This window comes from Ambystoma mexicanum, chromosome 2q (genome assembly GCF_040938575.1).
Source record: "Ambystoma mexicanum isolate Mex_15411 chromosome 2q, UKY_AmexF1_1, whole genome shotgun sequence".
NCBI classification, from domain to species: domain Eukaryota; kingdom Metazoa; phylum Chordata; class Amphibia; order Caudata; family Ambystomatidae; genus Ambystoma; species Ambystoma mexicanum.
In genome coordinates, this window is record NC_090924.1 from 518,273,228 (window position 1) to 518,294,150 (window position 20,923).

At 48.3% G+C, this 20,923-nt stretch overlaps 1 protein-coding gene across 3 annotated transcripts in view; it reads right to left on the minus strand.

Annotated features, from left to right (window-relative positions):
• The window catches only part of MAFK (MAF bZIP transcription factor K), a 197,714-nt gene extending 177,020 nt beyond the window's left edge, over window positions 1-20,694 (minus strand). The window contains exons 1-2 of one of the 3 annotated variants that reach the window (XM_069647638.1): window positions 20,558-20,694; window positions 16,512-16,668 (exon numbers count right to left, since the gene is read on the minus strand). In XM_069647638.1, coding sequence (XP_069503739.1) covers window positions 16,512-16,542 — 31 coding nt within the window. In that variant the 5' untranslated portion in view covers window positions 16,543-16,668; window positions 20,558-20,694. Of the gene's footprint in view, window positions 1-16,511; window positions 16,669-20,067; window positions 20,279-20,557 lie in introns of those variants that run through there. The other 2 variants (XM_069647639.1, XM_069647640.1) reach the window with 2 other exon arrangements.
• Between the last annotated feature and the right edge of the window lie 229 nt (window positions 20,695-20,923).

Here is a 20,923-nt window from a genome sequence, read left to right on the forward strand (position 1 = left end):
AGCAGCCTTGAGGAAGCGCTGCGCCTTGTTGCAGGTCCTGGCTTTGTAGTCCTCCCAGCGCTTGTGCATATGCACTCAGATGCCGGGGTCCACCCAGCTGTTACTATCGTCCTTCTGCGAACCAAATGGTATTGTGCATAACATACTTGCCATACACTACACTGCCGTGTTAGAGTCTGGGCTGTACGCTGCGAACCGTCCCCCCATGCCAAGTTGCAAATGTTGGTTTGGTTGGGACGGGGTGGTCACTCCTCTTTGGGAGGGGGTGGTGGGGTCAGCGAAAGTTAAATGGAAAAAGCTTGACTTGTGTGATAGGGTTATTGGTAGGAGACCACCCTTTGAAGTTTTACTTGCAAGGTGCTTTTCACTGGCCTGCACTGAGCCATGACCTATTGCTTGCAATGGCCTGATGGCGGCTGACGCCCTAATGTGTATGAGCTGGAATGTTAGTGGTCTGGGTTTTAACGTCAAGATGCAGAAACTACAGCTGTACGCTGAGGGTCACAAGGCTTGCATAATCTTCTTACAAGAAAAACACGCTCTAACTGCCGGCTGTGTCGGGTTCGTTAAAAGCTGGGGCACACACCGTTCCTACACACAGTAGTCCACTGAAAGTCGTGGTCATGATCCTTATTCACAAATCACTGCAATAGGAACATAAGGCCACTCATGTGGATCCCCTTGGACGCTATGTCCTGGTGCACAGTATACTATGATCCTTCTATGTGCATGCTTATGGCGTATCAGGTCGGTCAGGTGCTCCAGGACTACTGCAAACATATGCAGGGAAAACGGGCAGCCCGTCTGGTCCCCCTGCTGATATCAAATGGGGTTGAAAGCAAGCCACTGGAGCAAACACTGGCCACTGGCAGCATATAAAGTATCTGTATCCACAAGGTATATTAGGGGCTGAAGTTGCATTTTTCGAGTACAGCCCAAAGTTAACGCCAGGATACCGAGTTGCAAGCCTTCTGAATATCTAGCGTTGCAGCCACCGCCCTCGCATCTGGGTCCATTTGGGCTAGGATATTAAATCGGCGCCTCAGATTGAGGGCCGTAGAGCGGTTAGGCACGAATCAGGACTGATCAGGGTGTATGAGATGTGGCATATAGGGGGTGAGTCGGAGGGCCAGCACCTTCGCAAATATCTTAACATTGCTATTAATTAATGAGAGGGGGCAATATGAGCCACAGTGTGTAGCAGGTTTACTGGGTTTGAGAAACACAGTTATCACATCCTCTCTTAGTGTGGGAGGTAGCACTCCACTCCCGCAGGATTTGTCCCATAGTGTGGACAGATGGGCCACAAGGCGGGATCTGTAACATTTGTAGAAATCCATTGTGAGACCATCCGGACCAGGGGCTTAGCCAGAGGGTAGAGCTTTGATAGCTCGCGAGATCTCGTCAACGATCATCGGACCGTCCAGAGCATCTCTAGCCTCATCTGAGAGTACCGAGAGTGGGAGTCTATCCTGGAACGCATTTATGTCTGGGCGAGACGCTACATTGTTATTGGCATAAAGTATCGCATAAAAGGATCTGAACACCTCATTCACATCTGGCAAAGAATGGACCAGCACCCCGGGCGAGTCTGCAATGAGCGGGATATGGCGGTCACTTTCCTCCTGTCGCACAGCCTTGGCCAAATGGCTGCCCGGGCCTCCCCTTAACTGTACCTCCTTGCAGCAACTGGGTTATCAAGGAACTTCTCTTCCCTGTAAGCGTGGCCTCTGAAGGTGTCCAGCGCATCTTCTATTTTGCCTAGGACGACTTGGGCAGGGTTCGCCGCATATTGTGTTTCAAGTGACTTTAGGGAGGCTTTGCTATCTTGAATGTTTCGGCGGATGGCCTTAATAAACCCCGATTCCTTAGCCAGGGCCATGCCGTGAAAAGAGGCCTTAAAGGCCTACAATAGGGTGGTAAGGAAGTTTACTCTGCCTAAGTTTATCTTGAAATAGTCATCGACACACTCCCCTAGCTCGGCCATGAATACCAGGTCCAGCAATGCATGGGGCTTAAGCCTCCAGGTGCGTCCTGTGACATGCTTCGCACCCCAAGCCAGCGTCAAGGTAACCAGGGAATGGTCTATGTCCTACGTAGGGCGTCTGCTCCCACCGTCCAGTTTATTAATAACCCAGACACCAGCTATCGGTCGATCCTGGAGTGTGAGTAATGCAATGTTGAGTAAAAGGAGAACATGTGGAACTGTAGGTGTAGCATTCTCCAGGCATCCTCTACCCCAACCCTGGTCTGTCCTTCAAGTATGGCCATGGTGGCTCTAGACAGCTGCCGAGCCCTGCTCCCAGATTTATCTAGATTAAGATCAACAATGGTATTAAATCTCCAGAGTGCTGGGAGTCCCAATCCCACACGACCCCAAACTCATCCTATTGGGAATCGGGGTAGAAACGGATCTTACTAAATATGAAAGGACATTTCTAAGTGTGGCACTGAGGCTCTGCGGACAGGATAGGTATTGACCGATGGACCAATGAAATGGACAGGTGCGCCTCCCTAGAAAGACGCATCTACACGGCAAGGGGTTGCCCCTGGAAGTTCCTCAAGATATGGGGGAAGTGGGAGGAACAGGAGTAAAATCAGGAACCGAGGAGAGCCTGGACATGCCCCGCACCGCCACACGACACAGCACGCCCATCCTCCTCCCCCTTCGAAGGACTTACCATCAACTGTAATGTCATGTATTATGCTCTCGCTGTTAAGTCACCTTACTGTGATTAGAATCTGTACATGTGCTGTTTTTTCTTGTTGAAAAATAATAAAAAGAAATAATAAAATTTAAAAAAAACAATAGTATTAAAGTCCCCATCCCACAGGATGGGCACAAGAGGATACGTTGCCAAGAGGTTTGTCATCTGAGGGTAAAAGTCGGGGTCATCAACTTTGGGCCCATATATGTTCAGCATTATCGGGTTCTACCATGAACAACTTTTAATTAAACTACGTACCTGGGCAAAACTACCCATACCTCTTGCTGTCACTCCTCAAGATGATTGTATTACCGCAACTACTGTACCGCTTCCTGAATGTCCCGATATAGCCTGGTGCAGCACTGTTTGACGCATTGAGGGCCGCTGTAAATGGCTTCCTGGGGCATTTTGGGGGCGGTAAGACTTAAATGGGCCGCTCTCACGAGACCATAGAGTTAAGGAGGGTTGGCTGCCCCTGACTTCGAGAAATAATGGTTAGCAGCCCATGCTCAATACGCAGCATACTGGTTCCCTAAAGGCCCACCACACCCACATGTAAAGATCGAGCGGCACGCGACTTGGCCTCGAGATATCCACGCCATGGTACTATCCCCACAGTGAATAAACCCAGTGGCCAATCCAGCTGCCACCACGGCACTGGCATGGGATTAGATATGGCAGCTGGTCCATAACCCTTACCCATTTCATAAGGACTTAACGCTTTGGAACCTCCGCCCACAGTTTCCAAGGATAAGCAAAAGTGCCGTGAATATGTGGGCAGCCAACGGCTAAGCCACTCTGGGCGATATGTTCACTTCTGGCGTTGGTTATGGAAAGCGCTATGACCACGAGGATAGTCTCCAGACTGTACAACCTGCTGCAGGACCATGCTAGCAAACCTCCCTACAAGTTGCGGGAGGCCTGGGGTAAGGATCTGGGTATTTGCATCACTGATGAAGTGTTGGGAGGCTATGTGCATGCAGGCACGTGTGGTTTCCCTTAATGCTAAGCTCCGGCTAATCCAATTTAAGGTATTTAACAGATTTCACTACACCCCAGCTAGACTACACCTTATGTCCCGAGACCACTCCTCCCTGTGCCCTAGATGCCACTCAGATGACACAAAAGTTATCTTCACATGGTCTGGGCTTGCCCCAAAATTTCTAACTACTGGGCCAGGGTCTGTGCTGTCGTATCGGAGATGCTGGATTGTGCCATTCTGCCGTGCCCTATGCACTGCCTGTTACATGATTTTTTTGTCACTTCATTGTACCCATCGCAAACTAGTCTCTGTACGATTCTTGCTGTGCACCACATAATGCAACAGTGGCTCCATGAGGTTACTTGCCCATCAGACCAGAAGCAACATTGGATCTCTCTGCAACCGGTCTGCAGCAGGCCCCTGGACATTTAGCCCCCCTTCCGAGCTGATCTGCAAGCACATGCAGACGTGGATTGTTGTGATGGAAATCCCCTGCGACCCCCCCTGAACCTTATAACCTACTCGTTATAATCACATATGTTCTTACACTGCACTACGATCCACTCCCCGGCAACAAGATGCATCAATGTTCGCCGATTTGATTGTTAAGTGGATACTGCCTTGCTTAGTACTGTTTGTATGACTGCCCTGGTCACAATGTCAAGCACTCAAAGCATTAAATACATGTTTTTTAAAAAGGTTTACAAATAAAAAAAAAAGGTTTTAAAAACTATAACCGGTACAGTATTAGGCGCGTTATAAAAAACCAATTAAATAAATACAAATGCAGCCCTGCATGTGTCATTTCTTCTACAGGGCATTGGAAACCCTATAAATGTCCTCTGTGGCAGTGCACACAGGACTAATGGAGCCCTCCTCACACGTTATCCTCCGTGGCAGTGTGCTTGAAAATCCAATGGGGCTTGATGTGGCCGTTCCCTTTCTGTATAGCAGTGCTCCACTGTTAATTTCAAGGCGTGGGGAGCTCTCCTTTTCATTTCCTCTGTGACGGGGCAGGCAGGGATGGTTTAGTTGGGCTCTGCCCAAGTCCTGCCCACCAGGGCAGAGACCAGGCTCCATGTAAGTTCCACACTGCTCTCCCCCCGGAGAGCGGATGATGTGAAAGCCCCCGGTGGTGCTGGTGGTCCGGCTCGCACCACCATTGCTGTCAGGGTTGTATTATCTTCACCATGCAGCCCAGCGCTTTCACCTCCTCTAATCCACGTGGACTGGACCCCGGGAGGACCACCTCAATCTCTCGTCTCGGGATCCCCCTGCACACTCAGAACTGGGCACAGGCCTTTTCTTCACCTAGGTCGCACTGCACACGCTGCCTTGGGCATCTTGACACCTTTAGGATTTGTTACAAGGGGGGCCAGTGTTGCCGGTCCCTGTCCTGGTAGTGGTGCCCCTCAGTGTGGGGCGGCCCAGTGGACCCATGGCGTGCGCGGGACGCAGCCCCTGAAGGAACACACTGACACAGCTTCGGTGTGTTACTGCAACTGCTGAGCGGGAGACCGATTGGCACCTTTATTAGTTGCGGGCATCATGCGACTGTGCACGAGCTATGGCACTCATGCAAACTTTACAACATCGCATGCCAAGGGTAAAGACAAACAAATAATGAACGTTTAAGATGGCATGTGTTACAACAATTGCTAGCGCTCACGCTGACCTTGTGTCTCATCTCGTAACACAGATTTCTGTTAGGCATGCTACCGTACACACTTGCTACAAGGGTGCACTACCAGAGGCTGGGCGGTTAAGTTCATGGTCCTGTGAAGGGTGATGCCAACTCAATTTTTCGCTTGCAGTTCTGCCCAGCATTGATGTCAAGCTGTTCTACAGGGACTACCTTACCCAAAGCAGCACCGGGGATACCGGGGCCACATCGGCAGATGGTCACAGGGCAGTACCTCTGTGTCAGCTCGCCCATGATGGAAAGCGCTCCACTAGTCGGCAAAGCTGCACCCGAGAATACCGGGGGCCACATCAGCTGTCGTCTTGCCAGCAGGTCTCTGGTCCATCTGCTGTAGGGTGGTCCTCCAGCAGGCGCGAGTGGTGTTTATCCCTTCGTGGCAGACCGTAGTCTGAAGCCTTTAGGGCCCCCGTTCCCCCATGCGGATAGGGGTCAGGGAAGGACACTCTCCTTCCATCCCTCACGAGGTGAGGAATCGCTCACCCATGCCCAGGTTCCCCCTTCGGGACAGAGTTCTTACTTGTTACCGCTGCAGTGGCAATCCCACCCTGTCGAGGCTCCCAGCTGCAGGAGTTGGCGTTTGCAGCGATCAGGGTCATGCTTCACAGATGGTGTTTGTGTAGGAACGGCGGTGGCAACGGCAGCGCCGTGGCCAGGCTCCCCCAGTCAGGAGCTCTTCCTGGCCTGCCTTCTGCCTGGCCACACAAGCACTCTCTTCAGGGAGAGCCACGGCCTGGCTGGCTGTTCTTTAAGCCTCTCCCAGGCAGGGATTCTTCCTTGCTCTCCTCTGATGTACAGCCACTGCGGCTGCAGAGCTTGCCACAGTGCTCTCAGGTGTTGATGGTGCCGGGTCGTACCTCGCTGCGTGATCCGCTCCTGGGCTGTTGGCCGCAAGGATTGGCAGTCACTGTAGTGGCTTGCGTGAAGCCCTGGCGGCACAAGCTCTTGCCGCTCTCTTCCTCTTTCCCAGGCAGGTGCTGACGGCAGCCTGTTTGGTCCAGGCTCGCTTTCATGCTCACCTTCTGCCTGACCGCACGAGCACTCTCCTCGGGGTTAACCGCGGTCAAGCCAGCGTTGTGGCCGGGACTTGTGGTGTTTGGGTGTGGGATAGGCAGCGATCGTTGTCGTGCCATCTGCAGGCTCCCCCTCCAGGTGGGAGTGTTCACGTACTGGGAGTGTTCAGCTGGGGCCTCCCTCTGGAACAGCCTCCCAGCCTCTCTGAAACTTGAGAAGAACGATCTCCGGTTCCGGAAGCACCTCAAGACCTTCCTCTTTGCTTCTGCTTTCTCTCGCCTGCTGATTTCTTGTCTGATACGGCACTGGTCACCTGGCTACCTTCTGTTTTCGGGCCCAGGTCCCTGCCCATCCAGTTGCATACCTGCGCTGCCTCCCGGCAACCATGCACTTGGGTCTGTATCTGTAACCCTAGTCCCCCTACCTGCACTTTTGGACACCTGCTGTCTGCACTTATCCTTGCACCTGCCACCTGCTGGCTGCACTTCTTGTTATTGTTTTGATCCCATGTACAGCACTGCCCCGTCCCCTTTCCCCTGGCATTTTCCCCTCCCCTGCACTTGCGCGATCTCAATGTCACTTCGCCTAGTAAGATCGTTGTCTCTGTCCTCCCTCTGTTCCCCCTTCCTCATCGGGCCTTGAAACACTTGTCTATAGACGCGTTACAAATGCCATATCATACTGTGCTGGGCTCCGGGTTATAGCCACTGCAGCACTGGTTCTTGCTGTGCCGCTCTTCTCCCTTTGAGTGGTGGAGACGTGCCCCACTGCATGACTTGCTCCTGACCTGTTGGCCGCAAGGATAGGCAGAGTCACGTTGGTGGCTTCCTGCGAAAGCCGCTGTGGCGCATGGTCTTGCTCAGCCACACTTCTTCTTCGAGCTTCTCCACAGTCGCGAGTTGCTTTAGGCAGCGCACCTCTCCCCCAGACGGGAGTGCCTCGTTTGAGGCAGTGCACCTCTCCCTCTGACAGGAACGCCGTTTCTAGTGTCCAGTGGGCCAGGGTGCTCCTCTGGCTTTTGGGCCAGCCAAGGGCCTGTGGTGCTGTTGCCGAGTGGGCTGCTTGTTCTCCCAGGCAGGAGTACACAATGTCCATGTGGCGGCCTGGGCCGCTTTCTCTCCCCCAGGCAGGAGGGATTCATCTTGATTGAGCGGCAGGCCCTCACACTGCCCTTTCATCTCCCCAGGCCAGAGTTCCTTGGGAGCATGCTCAGGGGCTGAAAGCCTCTGTCATGCTCTCCCAGTCAGGAGTACAAAATGTCACTGTAGTGGCGTGGGCCGCTGTCATCTCCCGGGCAGGAGTACATCATGTCCACGTGGTGGTGTGGGCCACCTGCTCTCGCTCAGGCAGGAATATACCCAGTCACTGTGGCAGCATGTGCCAAATCTCTCCCCCAGGCAGGAGCATGTCTGCCTTGCTGGAGCAGCATGGCTGCACCCGCCCCATCCCCCAGGCAGGAGTGTCCAAATGAACAGTTGCGGTGTGGGCCGCTGTCCTCCCCCAGGCAGAAGTACTTTTTTCCCATTGGCGGCATGCATGCCGCACCCTCCCTGAGGCAGGAGGTCGATACTGCAGGCCGCAGTGTCAGCGGGCCAGACAGGCTTTATCTCCCTCGGGCGGGAGATTCAAATTCTATTATTCTTTTTTGTGTGCGGTGTGTACGGCGCTCCTCACTCCCCCCAGGGGGGAGTCCCACCTTTCATTGGGCTAGAGCGTGAGCCGCACCGGGTTCCCTCTCCCCTGGGTGGGGGGGAAACAGACCTTTTTTCTTTTGATGCGGGCAATGCCTCGTCATTCACTCCCGCCTGGAAGATGGTGGCAGTGCTGCCACTTCCTTGTTCCTCCCCCCCAGCGGGGAAAATGTTCTTGTTGTGGCACCGGCCCACTCACTCCACCGGGCGGGAGCTTTCCTTTGGTATGGTGTGGGCGGGCTCGCGCTGCACTCGCCGTCCCTCCAGGAGCAGAGGCAGGTGGCTGTGTTGGGCTCCCCCAGTCAGGAGTCTCGGGGTATCAGGTATTCCGGGGCCTCCGTAGGCCGCGCCAACAGGGCTCATCGCCCCTGGGTGTCCCACGGGACAGGCTGGGTTCTTCTTGGGATCAGCATACAGCTGACCCCATCCTTGTCGCCAGTTGTTACAAGAGGGGGCCAGTGTCACCAGCCCCCATCCTGGTGGTGGTGCCCCTCAGTGTGGGGCGTCCCGATGGACCCATGGCACGTGCGCTGCGCGTGGGTCTCGGCGTCTAAATAAACACACTGACACAGCTTTGGTGTGTTACTACAACTGCTGAGCGGGAGACAGCTGGTAAGCTTTATTAGTGTGGCCACGTGTCTGCACACATGGCCCCAACATGTGACAGTGCACAAGCAATGGTGCTCCTGTACACGTTACAACATCATTCCCTGTGGGACCGCTCGAGGTAGTGGCCCCCAGGGAGCGCCGATCTTCCTTTTCTCTCTCCTTTCCTTTTGCTCTCCTCTTAAGATCTTTCTTTCTGTCCTTTTCCTTCTAGACCCTCTTCCAACTGCCCTTTACAAAGGTCATCCTCTTCAGGTAAGTCTATGTCTATTGCAGGTGAGACCTGCCCATTGTCCCACAGTCCCAGCATTCCATGTGTCCACCATGGTGGGGGAAGAGGTACAGTTAGGTAAGTTAGTCCAGTCAAGAACATACACATTTAATTAAAAAAAGCTTTAAGACTCCTTGGGCCCGATTCATGGAAGCGTTTTATAATGGCGCAAACTACCAAAGAAGTCAAACTACCAGCTGCACCTCCTCAGAGGTATTCGTCCTTTCCTCTCCTTCCCCCAGAAGCTCACTGTCTCCAGAGCCCTGGTTCTCTCTAAGCTGGACTACTGTAACAGCCTCTATCTAAATCTGCCTGCCTCTACTCTCCGCCCTCTGCAACTCATCCAGAACAGGACTGCGAGTCTTGTCCTTGGCCTCAAGCCCAGGGACCGTATCTCTCCAGGACTGAAATCTCTTCACTTGCTCCCAGTGGCTGCGAGGATTAAGTTCAAAACCCTCACGCATTGTCCACAAGGCCTTCTGGGGGCTGGGGCCGAAATACCTTCAACTCTCTCTCCCTAAATATCTTCCTTTTCGAGCTCTTCGCTCATCCGCCTCCAACTCCCTCAGGGTCAGCAGCTTCTCCAAGCAAAGAGTTGGGGGTAGAGCTCTCTCCGCTGCAGGGGCCTCCCTCTGGAACAGCCTTCCTGCCTCCCTGAAACTTGAGGAGAACCATCTCCGGTTCCGGAAGCACCTCAAAACATTCCTCTTTGCTTCTGCTTTCTCTCCCCCTCTCTCCTGCTAACTTCCTGGTTGAAACTGCACTGAATCTGCACTGGGCCACTCTCACTGATCTCGGTTCCTGGCCTAGCCACTTGCCCCCGGCACTGCCTCCCTGGCAACCCCTGCACCGCGGGACTGTCTCTGTATCCCTACAGCCCCCCCTCCCAGCACTTTGTCTGCACTTACCTTGCACTTGCCACCAGCTGGCCCTTTATTTTATCTTATTATTCTATTATCCCATGTACTGCACTTTCCCCTCTCCCTTGCCCCTCGCACTTTCCCTTCCCCTCTTCCCATGCACTTGCGCGATCTCAATGACACCTGGCCTAGAAAGATCGTTGTCTGTCTTCCCTTTGTCCCCCCTCCCTGCCTCGTCGCGCCTTGAAACACTTGTGTATAGGCACGTTATAAATGCCATATATCAATCCCAAAGGAAAACGTTCTGTGATTCAGCCCCCTTGTGTCTTGGTTGTTCCTTTGTTCACAATTTTATCTATCATAACCCCCTATCCTAAAAGGCCCCATTTGGGCCAGGGGTTTCATATTGTGCCATCCATTAGTAGCAACATTACTAGAAAGACAGGCTATACAGAGATGTAATCCTTTGCCTTTTCTGATTTTTAACGGCTTTGCACCATTTGTGTATTTCCAGCAACAACTATCAGAAAGTTATGTTCTGGAAGAGTCCCTGACTCCCTGTCCATGTTTTTATGATGAATATGCACAAACATGACTAGGAGGCGATCTTTTTGAAGATTAGCTCTGACGTATAGTGTGTGTGGTGCGTAATGCACATTTTCCTGCTGAAATGCAACAATGCTATGCGTTTTCTCATGTAATGTTATTTTATTTATTTATTTCTTTTGGATTTGTAGAGCGCGCTACAGCCCAGAGGCATTGAGGCGCCGTTACAGGTGATTGTAAGTAGGCCTGGTTCAGGGTTACATTGAAAGCGACCCAACAGTGCGTTTCTTGGTTACACATTACAATAGGTAGTTACAGCATTAGTGTGCAGAGCAATATCAGTATTTTTTGTATTTTTGGGGATTTGTAGAACACGCTACAGCCCAGAAGCATAATGTTTGATCGTGTATTGTAAATTGTATGTTGCCATTTACTCCGTGTACATAAGGTGTGACATGGGGGATGAAGGGTGGATATGCAGTTTACTATAAATGAGTCCCATTGAACTGCACACACAAAACAAAACAATGTGTGTGCCTTTTAGTAAGTGAATAGCTGGCTAGGATCTGCAGTCATACAAATGAGTAGCACTTCACACTGCAATCATTTCTTTTGCTTCAACTCGTTCCTTTCACTCTTCTTCCCGCTCTGCCGTCCCCCGTTTGCTTATCTGGCTCATAAGCCATCTTTGCCTGAGCACATTTTGTTTGTATTATTTGACCAACAGGACTCTAAACAAAAAATAAATTGTGACGCCGTTATTACTTTTGCTTTTATTTACAATACCAAGTGTGCAGAGCCGAGTATCTTTACGTTTCATGTTCTCTTCACCCTGGCTCTGTCAGGAAGACTTGGGGACATCATGGCTTATAAAAAACAAGCATTGGCAATGCCAACGGGTTTGTGTAAGCATGGGGAAGGCACTTGCCAGACACTGTCGTAGTGGTATTAATTGGCCATTGATGGTAGCAGGTGCAACATGGTGCGGGTATGTGGGCATATAATAGCAGTGCCTGGCAAATGCTGAATACTTACACACAAGCCAAAACTGTTGGGCTTGCCAATGCTGTTTTTAACAGGACTTCAGTGAAGGACAAGCATAGTGCTTATATAACGAGTGGTTGAAAGCAGACCTGGGTTAGAGATTTGTATCACCACAGCAGCATGTTTACAGCACCGATTAAGACATTACCTCTCAGAAGACAAATATGAAAAAACATCAGCCGACACTACCAAGTGCAAAGTTTGGTGGTAAGGCTCGAATTAAGCGAGCTCTAAGAGTTTCCATGAGGAGGTGCTTTGGGAGGGGAGGGGCAGTAACTGAGTTGGAATGGCCATAGGAATTAGCATGACAAATGGGTGGGCAAAGAACCAATACATTCAAGTTTTGTGTCCCTCCTCGTACGCCATTTCTCCCTATCTGTACTCTAATGCAACAGAGCTCTGCTACCTAATAGGCCAAACTTATTAGGCCCCCCACTTTCTGTGACTGACACCATCCAGGAGCTCTGTAAGCACACATTCCACACGGCCATAAATATTTTTTTGCCCCTAAAACTTCCTCCTAGCCAGTCAGGAGTGGCGAGTGTATGTTTTGAGCCCTGAATTGACTTATGTTTGCCGTTTGAAATCGTCTGCTGCCGACCTGCTACTCTAGAGAAAATAGTCTGTCCATGTTATCAAAGTAAAGGGATGTATGTATGCTATCGACATTTCCCCGTTCAAACTTTATGACTGAAACACCTCTGAGCCAAGTGTGGTACGCGTTTGGGAATAGCACATTAAAGCCTTTGCCCCCTCCCCGCCCCTTGCACTTTTGCGAAAAATAGGGATTTGTCACAAGCACCTTATTGGCGACCATGTTGAAGACGGCACAGAGTGAAAATCATTTTGCCATTCTTGTAGGCGATTACGAGTAGAGATTCTATCTCCATGTGGCTCAACAGTAATGTTTATCGTGATTATCCCGCCATCTCCTGCACTCTCTTAGGAAGGTACGGCATACAATGGGGTGATAACTACCCTGGACTTCTGGGTCGAGTATATATTTTTTAGTTTATTAAGCAGTAGGAGAATAAGGCCTGGTAACTGTGCTAAGGCCTGTTCCTTGTGAAATTGGGCAGTGATGAGCAAAAATTGAGCAAGCCCAACAACTACAGCGATAGCCTTCTACAGTGAGGACAGAAGACTGTCCTCTTCATAAAATGTCGCTTTGCAGGTTAACCGTTTCTTGGGTCTTGCCGGATAAATGGCACTGAACTTACAATATCACTGTTTAACGTACAAGGCGATTGGCGTGACGTCAGATGTGAGGGTGGCAATGGCAATGCACTGCACGATATTCATCTATTTAATCCGTGAATATATATCTGCAGTGGTTAATGAGTTATGTCATGTTATTTACATTTATCTTGCGCACCACTGACCCGGAGCTTAAGGGCGCACCACACAAACAAACATGTTAGCTGGACAGTCAGTACGAACACAAGGTCATTTCAAGGAGGTAGATCAAAGATAGTGCTGAGGTCCTCCACTATCTAACCAGAAATGTCTTTAGTCTTTTTCTGAAGACAGCTGTAGATTTCTCTTCCCTAATATCAGGGGGGATAGTGTTCCATGCCAGGGGAGCCGCCACAAAGAACGCTCCCTTTTTTTACCTGGGTCATCCTATATACTGGGGCTTTCAGTTGGTTGGTGTTGTTGGATCTAAGATTGTGTGCATTTAGTTTAGTCTCCAACACTTCACACAAGTACAGAGGTGACGATCCTGTCAGACGTTTCTGGGTTATTAACAGAAGGCGAAAAACAATTCTAGCCTCTATAGGAAGCCATTGTAAGCTCCTTCTAGCTTCCGAGACATGATCCCTTCTTTTGAGATCCAAAATAATTCTAATTGCATTATTCTGAATCACTCGAAGGTGACCTATGTCAGACTTAGCCATGCCAGCAAGCAAACTGACGCAATAATCAAGCATAGAGCCAATTAAGGCCCTTGCTAATATCTCACAATTTGGTTTCGAGATAAAAGGGCGAACCTGGGTCAGTATTTTAATGTAATATGAAGCTGAGGACACCAAGCTGCTGACCTGTGCCTTCATATTAATGTTACAGTGAAAGTAGCCCTCCAGAGTCTTCACTTTGTTTTGGCATCTATGTCACAGCCATCACTTCGGAACTGGGCATATTCATTTCACATTTTACGGGTTTTTGCCATAGTGCCTACCACCATCAGTTCAGTCTTTCCAGTATTCAGTGCCAGCCCATTATTACACATCCAAAGTGGATCATTCCATATATCCGGGTGATGGTTATTTTTATCCTCTGTGTGGTTACCAGAGAGGGGGAGGACACATTGTGTGTCATCTGCGTAATTAGTGAAGTTGATTTTATTTTCCTCCAGGAGGTCAAGAAATGGGACAGTGAAAATATTGTAAAAGGTGGGCGTCAAACAGGCCCCCTGTGCATCCCCATGTGTGAGCAAAGCTGGATTTGCATCAGCTGAGGTGCTGCCGACTCTACACCATCGGTTAGTAAGAAATGATTTAACCCAGCGGGTCGCTGATTCTGAAAACCCTGCCACTTCCTCAGCCGATCGAGCAATAGTGTGTGATCTACCAGATCGAAAGCGGCAGAGAGGTCCAGCAACATCAGGAGGGCTGTTTGCCCATTGTCCATGATACGGAGAAGTCTGGACTTAAGCTCCAGAAGAGCAGTCTCTGTGCCATGGTTCTCCATAAATTCTGATTGCCACTTGTTCAAGATCTTGTTGTTCTTAAGGTGCCTCATAACTTGCGTGAAGGCTACTCGAAGTATCTTCAGCAGAAAAGGAGAGTTTGAAATTGGCCTATAATTCAAGGGATTTTGCAGGGATAGAGCTGGCTTTTTAAGCAGGGGCAAGATCCAGGTATTCTTAATGGTTGCCGGAGAGGACAGCCAATGAACGAGGTGTTCACAAATTTACACAGAGAGCATGTTTTTATGACCATTGCAGGGCATACATCAACCTTGCAGATTGTTGGTTTGAGATTTTCTATTAGTAATGACAGTTCCGACTCAGATACAGGTTTGAAATTGAACTGTTCATCATGTCCCCATAATTTCTGGGTGGAACTAACGGTCATCTCTTCACTCGGTATCGTGGATTTTTTTGGCATGACCAATGTTACGTTTTATTATGTTTAATTTACCCAACATGGCTTCCTGAATGGATGTGCACCATTCTGTATCCCTAGTAATCTCAGTTGTATTTTTCACAGGATGTTCCAAGTCCTTGAGAAATCTAAACAATTCTCTAGGATGGGATTATGTTGAGTTGATTCCGTCTTCAAGCGACAACTTCTTTGCTAATATAACAGCTTTCTTGAAGATTTTAGCTGCCAACTTATAGTTCTCTTTATCTGTCTCATTAATAGTGGCTTTCCATCTGTATAGGCATTTGATCTTGGCATTTTTAAGCATTTGTAAATCCTATAAAAACCAAGAGTTAGCCTGCCACCAAGTGACTTCTTTTTTTAAAAGGTGCCAGGGCATTTGTGTCATCCCGAACAGTACTTTGATACCTTTCAGCAATATCATCCACTGATATTAGGTCCTTAGTCTCCTGATCTAAAGCCAGAAGCCAAGGGCGTAATGAATTAAGTGAGATTCTTAAAATGTCTTGAGAGTATTCTGATTTTAGGTGTTTCCCTTAGTGTGGGCACCTTCTCACAGTCAACTTTAAAGTGAATAAAACAATGATCCGACCATGGGCAGGGAAAAATGTTTTGACTAGTCAAGGTCATATTATGATGGGATATCCAATCAAGTGTATTCCCTTTGTTATGGGTTTTTTTTTTAACAAATTGATCAAATCCAAGATCCCGCAGGGCGACCTCTAATGATTTTGCGCTAGTGTCATTTTTATTACCCAACCAGTAATTGAAATCCCCTAAGATTAGAGCTTTGGAGTTCGTTTTCAGAAAAGAAAGCAGAGAGTTACAAAGTTAGTTTACAAATTCTGACAAGGGTGATGGAGGCCTATACACAAGAACCGTATTAAAAGTGGATTCCACATCAGTCCTAATCTTAATATGCATCGTTTCACACCCATCAGTGGCTGGTATTTCAGTCCTCCAAATATCAAAGGTGTGTTTGAAAAGTAAAAGCTACTCCCCCCTCCTCCCCGCCAATTCTGTCCTGGGGAAGAATCTTATAGCCCTCGGGAGAAGGGAATAGCAAGCGATGGGCCAGCCTCTGCATGACTCTAAGTTTCAGTTAATGCACATATGTCAATATCATATAGTGCTATATAAGTGGCAACATCTAGGGCATGTTGGAGTAGTGGTCTAGTGTTTAATAGCAGGTAGTAGTAGCTGGTATTAGCCCTGAAGGGGAGGTCCCGTTGTAGTCAGTGGGGGGAGGGAGGGTTTAGAATGGCGAGGTTATCTTCTAGTTGTGATTTACACCAAATATGTTCTTATTTTCATCTGGCTTACTAGGTTAGCTGAAATGCCAAGGTGCAGTCGGTCAGGTCTGTTGAGATGGCTTTTTAGTGGAGCGTGGACGTTGACTGTCCACCAGAGTAAGATTAAATGCATCGAGTAGAATGCTGACGGTATTTGAAGGATGAAAAGTGGATGTCAGAAAAATTAGGTTGTTTTCTAGTATCTCCACGAGAAAAGCCTTGAAGAAATGTGGGGTCCGGGTTAGCTATGGTGGTGGAGGTGAAGTGAAGGTAGGAGTGTGGAGGTGAAGTAAAGGTGGGAGTATGCTATGTCCAATCAGCCTGTTATGCAATTATCTGGTGTGTATTTTTATTACACCCACTTCTGTACTCAATATAGATTTACTGAAGAGATCCTATTTTGCCAAACATCAAATACGCTGCTCTTTGCCAATGGATCAGAATAGCAGGTTAGCACAAAAACAGATGAAATTCAACACGTTCTCCATTTGCGCATGTTTTTAGTACATTAACATCACACTAGACAATACTTTGCCACCCAATGGCTCCAAAGAAAGCTGCAACTAAAAAGCAGACAAAAGGGAACCAAGGTTGTCAATGCATGTTAATTCCTATGGGCAACTCTTCGAAAAAATAAAAAAACCATAGATACTAAATAAAAATTTCAAAACTACATGTCACTTCTACATACCTGCCAACATCACATCTGAGCTGAAGGACATGTTGGGTCCAACTGTGGTACTTGCTCGAATCGAACTAGATCAGGTAGCATGGATTTCAAGTGAGTTTTGGGAGAGAGGGCTTGAATGGCGCAACATGCTGCAGCAAGTAGCTTCAGTGCGCTTGCACTAGGGGAAAAGGAGAAAGAAAAAAAGTCTGAACAACGTATAACAACTACAGTCATCCGGTATTGCTGGATGGCAGGAGATCCTTCGCTGGGATGTGTTCCAGTTTCAGAGTGACTGGTACTCCATTAATGCCAGATTCTGTCACTTATGAACATTATTTAAATCTAGCCACCTGCTTAAATTGAGGCTAGAAGCAGCAGGTGTGTGTGATTGTCCACTGAGGGTTTGCCCTTTAGGGCTGCACCCGGGCATCCAGAGGGTTGATCTCTTCCTTTCTCTCGATTGTCAGTAACATCATTTTCATGGGTTAGTTAATGTGTGAGCTATTCCATCTGCAGTGGGCCATTCTTCCATGCAGGGCAGTGCTGCTCCCTTTGGCAGTATGTAACATGGAAGCGTTTTTGTAGTGTGTCGGGTATTGTAATCAATGTTCACGGGCCGTTTTTTGACAGTTGGTCTCAGAAGATGTGGCTCTGAGAGAGGGAGTAAGGTGAAAGAACAGTTGTTCTGGTAAAGGATGCCGCTAAAATGTACCTGGAAAAGGAATCTTACATTCCCAAACTCCTACGTACACATGCAGACATTCTGGAATCTAGATTTGTATGGGTCTCTAAAAGTCATTTTAGCCTTCAAGTACTGGGCTGAGCATAGTCTTTGGCGAACTTTGGGCACTGATGCAGGGGGGTTTGATTCCGATTGCCGACTGTGTGGCAATACTGATCTGGGATGTATGGACGAAAGGAGTCTCAGGGAAGTTTCCTTTCAATCTCACAGGTGTCATTATTTGGTAGAAACAGTATATTTCTGCCAATTCCAGAGTGGTTCTAGCGAACTCCTGGTATGAGTTGCGCTCCACGGGTAGACGCGAGACGTGCCTCCACCTGCCCCATGCCTCTTTGATGCTAACTTCATTTTGAACTGCAAGTCCCATGCCAGGTGTGGGCTGTTACCTGCAGTATTCAAGTGTCCATTAATTTTCAAGAAATGCCCCACACAGGACAAGTAAGAGGACGTGAATGGGGAGGTTGTTCGTGTGTCCTCTTCGGAGTGCCCGAAATGGCGTTCAAGTAAGTAGGGAACGTATTAATGAGTTACGGTGGATTACCGCACAGGTGTTCTTACTATATTGCAGCATAAGAAGCGCAGCATCGAGGAAATGCTAGAAAAACAACTCCGATTTCCAAAAAAGTTCCTTTCTCAACGGCGACGTGTTTTGAGAGGGCTTCGCCGTGCTATCTCCACAGTGTGGGTGGGTACGCTAAATACACACTCAGCCAATTCCTTCACTTACTGAAATAACTTCCTGGGAAAGCGAGTGTCAATTTATGAAGAGGCTGTGTGGGAAAGGAATACTAAAACGGAAAATCTAGACCTTCTAACAATTGTTTCGAAAGTTTGATGTCAGTAGGAAGGTTTCCCCAGTCTAATCTCCACAAAATTAGACACTACTCTTCTCTATGAACCCAGGTAAAGATAAATCAAGTCCGCCTTGCTAAGGTGTGACACTCATATTCCTCCCCTTAGAATCAAGAACACAAGAAATAGAGTTCGAGTTTTAATATATTGTTTAGCTGCTTGTTTGGGTTTACCATGTATGAGTCCGCGTACATGTATCACATGCTTGGGGGCCCTGCTAGACTCGGTGTAGTTCCCCGGACTACTTTGCACCTTAATGCGTCTCCGCTCGCCCAGTACTAGACCGCAAAAGTTAGGTCTTGGAGTCTCTCGTACTTAAGGTTACGAGTACCTTTTATACATTCTGTACCGTGAAGGACCATTCATATTACATGCATCTCTGATAAAGGGTTGCATAAACAAGTGTCAAAAGTCTGCCGTAATAACGTTGTGTTACTTCCTTGGAAACAGCATAGAAGACAACGAAAACTACTGTTCTAGCCAAGCTTATCTGAGACTGTTGCTGCGCGTTCACCCATCTCTCCATTTGTCGACAAAATAAATATTACTAATGCCTGCCGTCGAGATCTCAAAATAAACCAGACATGATTTTACTATTAAATGGACAAACGAGACCAGCACTAATTAAAAGTAATAAAATGACCAGGTTGCTTGCTAATTCAGAAAAGCATTGTTCTTCCAATGTAAGAATGTAGAGGACTGGAATTCCTGTTAACACAGGTGTTCTCTCACCTACAAACGAGGCGCAAGATAAAGAGCATATCAGCCTATTTGCCTCTGTAAAATGAGCAACTGCTCCCAATAAAGAAAAATAGCGTGTAACTGGTACTAATGCTGTGCATCTGTCCCTTTATGCCACCGCACTGCTCAAGCCATTTGATATACAGCTAGCAGTAGAACGAGCAGCATTCCACTTAGAACACTGATATAGATCTGCCATTTTGAAGACCTGCTGGATGATTAAAAACGGCCTTTTTTGTTTACAGTAATTACTTGCCACGAAGACTGTTTGAATAAGAAAAAGGCCTACATTTTAAAATTAAAATGTGTTTGTTCTGGTATAAAATTCCTCAATCGGTAATGATCCTCCGATAGACACTCTTACGAAAATGATAAGACCAATTTGTGCAAATGCAAAACGTAAAAAATGTCACGAAAACAACAGTTCATTCACAAGTTGTGCCACTGTTCCCCTGCCTTCATAAGCATAACACCTTAAAGAAAGATGTTTTTAGTTTTAGCTATTAGGGGGTGATGCCGAAACTACTGCATTAAAGTACAGCTAGAGAGAAATGGCATTTGGGGGTGGGGGGAGGGGACACAAAGCGTGTAGGTTTTGTTTAGTCATCTAGCCGCCCATTTGCTGCCCCTAACATCCAACACATTTCTTTGAACTAGCCTTATCAAGCCTTACCATCAAACTGTGTGCTCAAAGTGCCTGCCAGTGCCCCCCCCCCAAGCAGTAATCTGAGAGCTAATGACTTAATTGGAATTGTAAACGTGCTACTGATGTAATAAACATGTCTTTACCAGGTCTGTCTTCAACCACTCGATTTCTAAGCACTGTGTGCGTCCTTCAAAAGTCCTGTTAAAAACAAACATTGGCAAAATTAACAGTTGTGGCTTGTGTGCAAGGATTAGGCATTTGCTAGGCACTACTATTGTATGCCTAAGTACTCGCAACCATTTTGCAGACTGTACCACTGTTGTCAAGTTAATGCCACGAGGGCAGTACCTGACGGATTTATTTCCCATGCCTCCACAAAAAGGCAAAACTGTTGGCATTGCCAATGCTCGTTTATCTTCGGTGGCGACACTGCCGCGAGAAACAAACAGAAGAGAAATCCAATAGGAGAAACAAAATCCTAATGTCAGTCAATCACAATGTAAAAATGCACTCAAACATACACATTGCTCAACATTTTACACCGAGCTTCGTTCACAGCATTTACAAAGTGAAAAACAAACATGAGAGACGTTTACTCGTTATTGTTCACAATGAATACCGCCGATTCATGTATTTCCTCCTTTGACGTAAATACACTGGAGGCGTGGCAGGGTAGGCGAGTGTGCTTTGACCCAACGGCGTAGCTGTGAGGCAGAGGGGGCGGGAGGGATTTCCCAACAGTGATGACTCAGCATTTCCGAACCTCCCAAACAACACGCACTCCGGCACCAGCAACAAAAAAACATCTATGCGGAACGTTACCGCGACCCCTCGAAAAGACCAATAGCCCACAAGAAACAAAACAAAGCCGCGTGACGTCACTAACAGCAGACCCTCCACCACAGTCAGCAGTTGACACAGTGACGTCTGCAGACACAAAATCAGGATTTCAGGAAAATAGAGTAACGTTCAACCGCGAACGACCAGCCTCTGAGCGCTAGTGGCACACGCCCCCCTCAGACTAGTTCTGAGAATTCTGCACGTGGGATGCCCACATCCCTGCTCTTCTGCCTACATGGTACTCACCTGCGGCCGCCAGGAAACGAGCGTCGGTTCGGGGCGGTAGGTTTAGAAAACGTTCTGTTGATTCAGCAGCATTAACAGCCACCCGCTCTGAGGTCCGTGCCGTGGATTACACATAGCCACACTTCCGGCATCTCACGTCAGAAGGTTCGTCATGCTGGATGTCACCAGACACGCCCACCCACAGTGACTGTACTCGCAGTGCCACCAGGGTTGCCAGACTGGCCTATTTTCCGCTCAATTGAACGTTCCAAAATCCTGTTGCGCAGGAAGAAACGGCCAGGGATGTCTGATTTTTGGACTACCTTAGGTTTGGCAGATGCATTTTCTAAAGAAAAATAACTTTAAAAAGTGCCTTTCGCACGTACT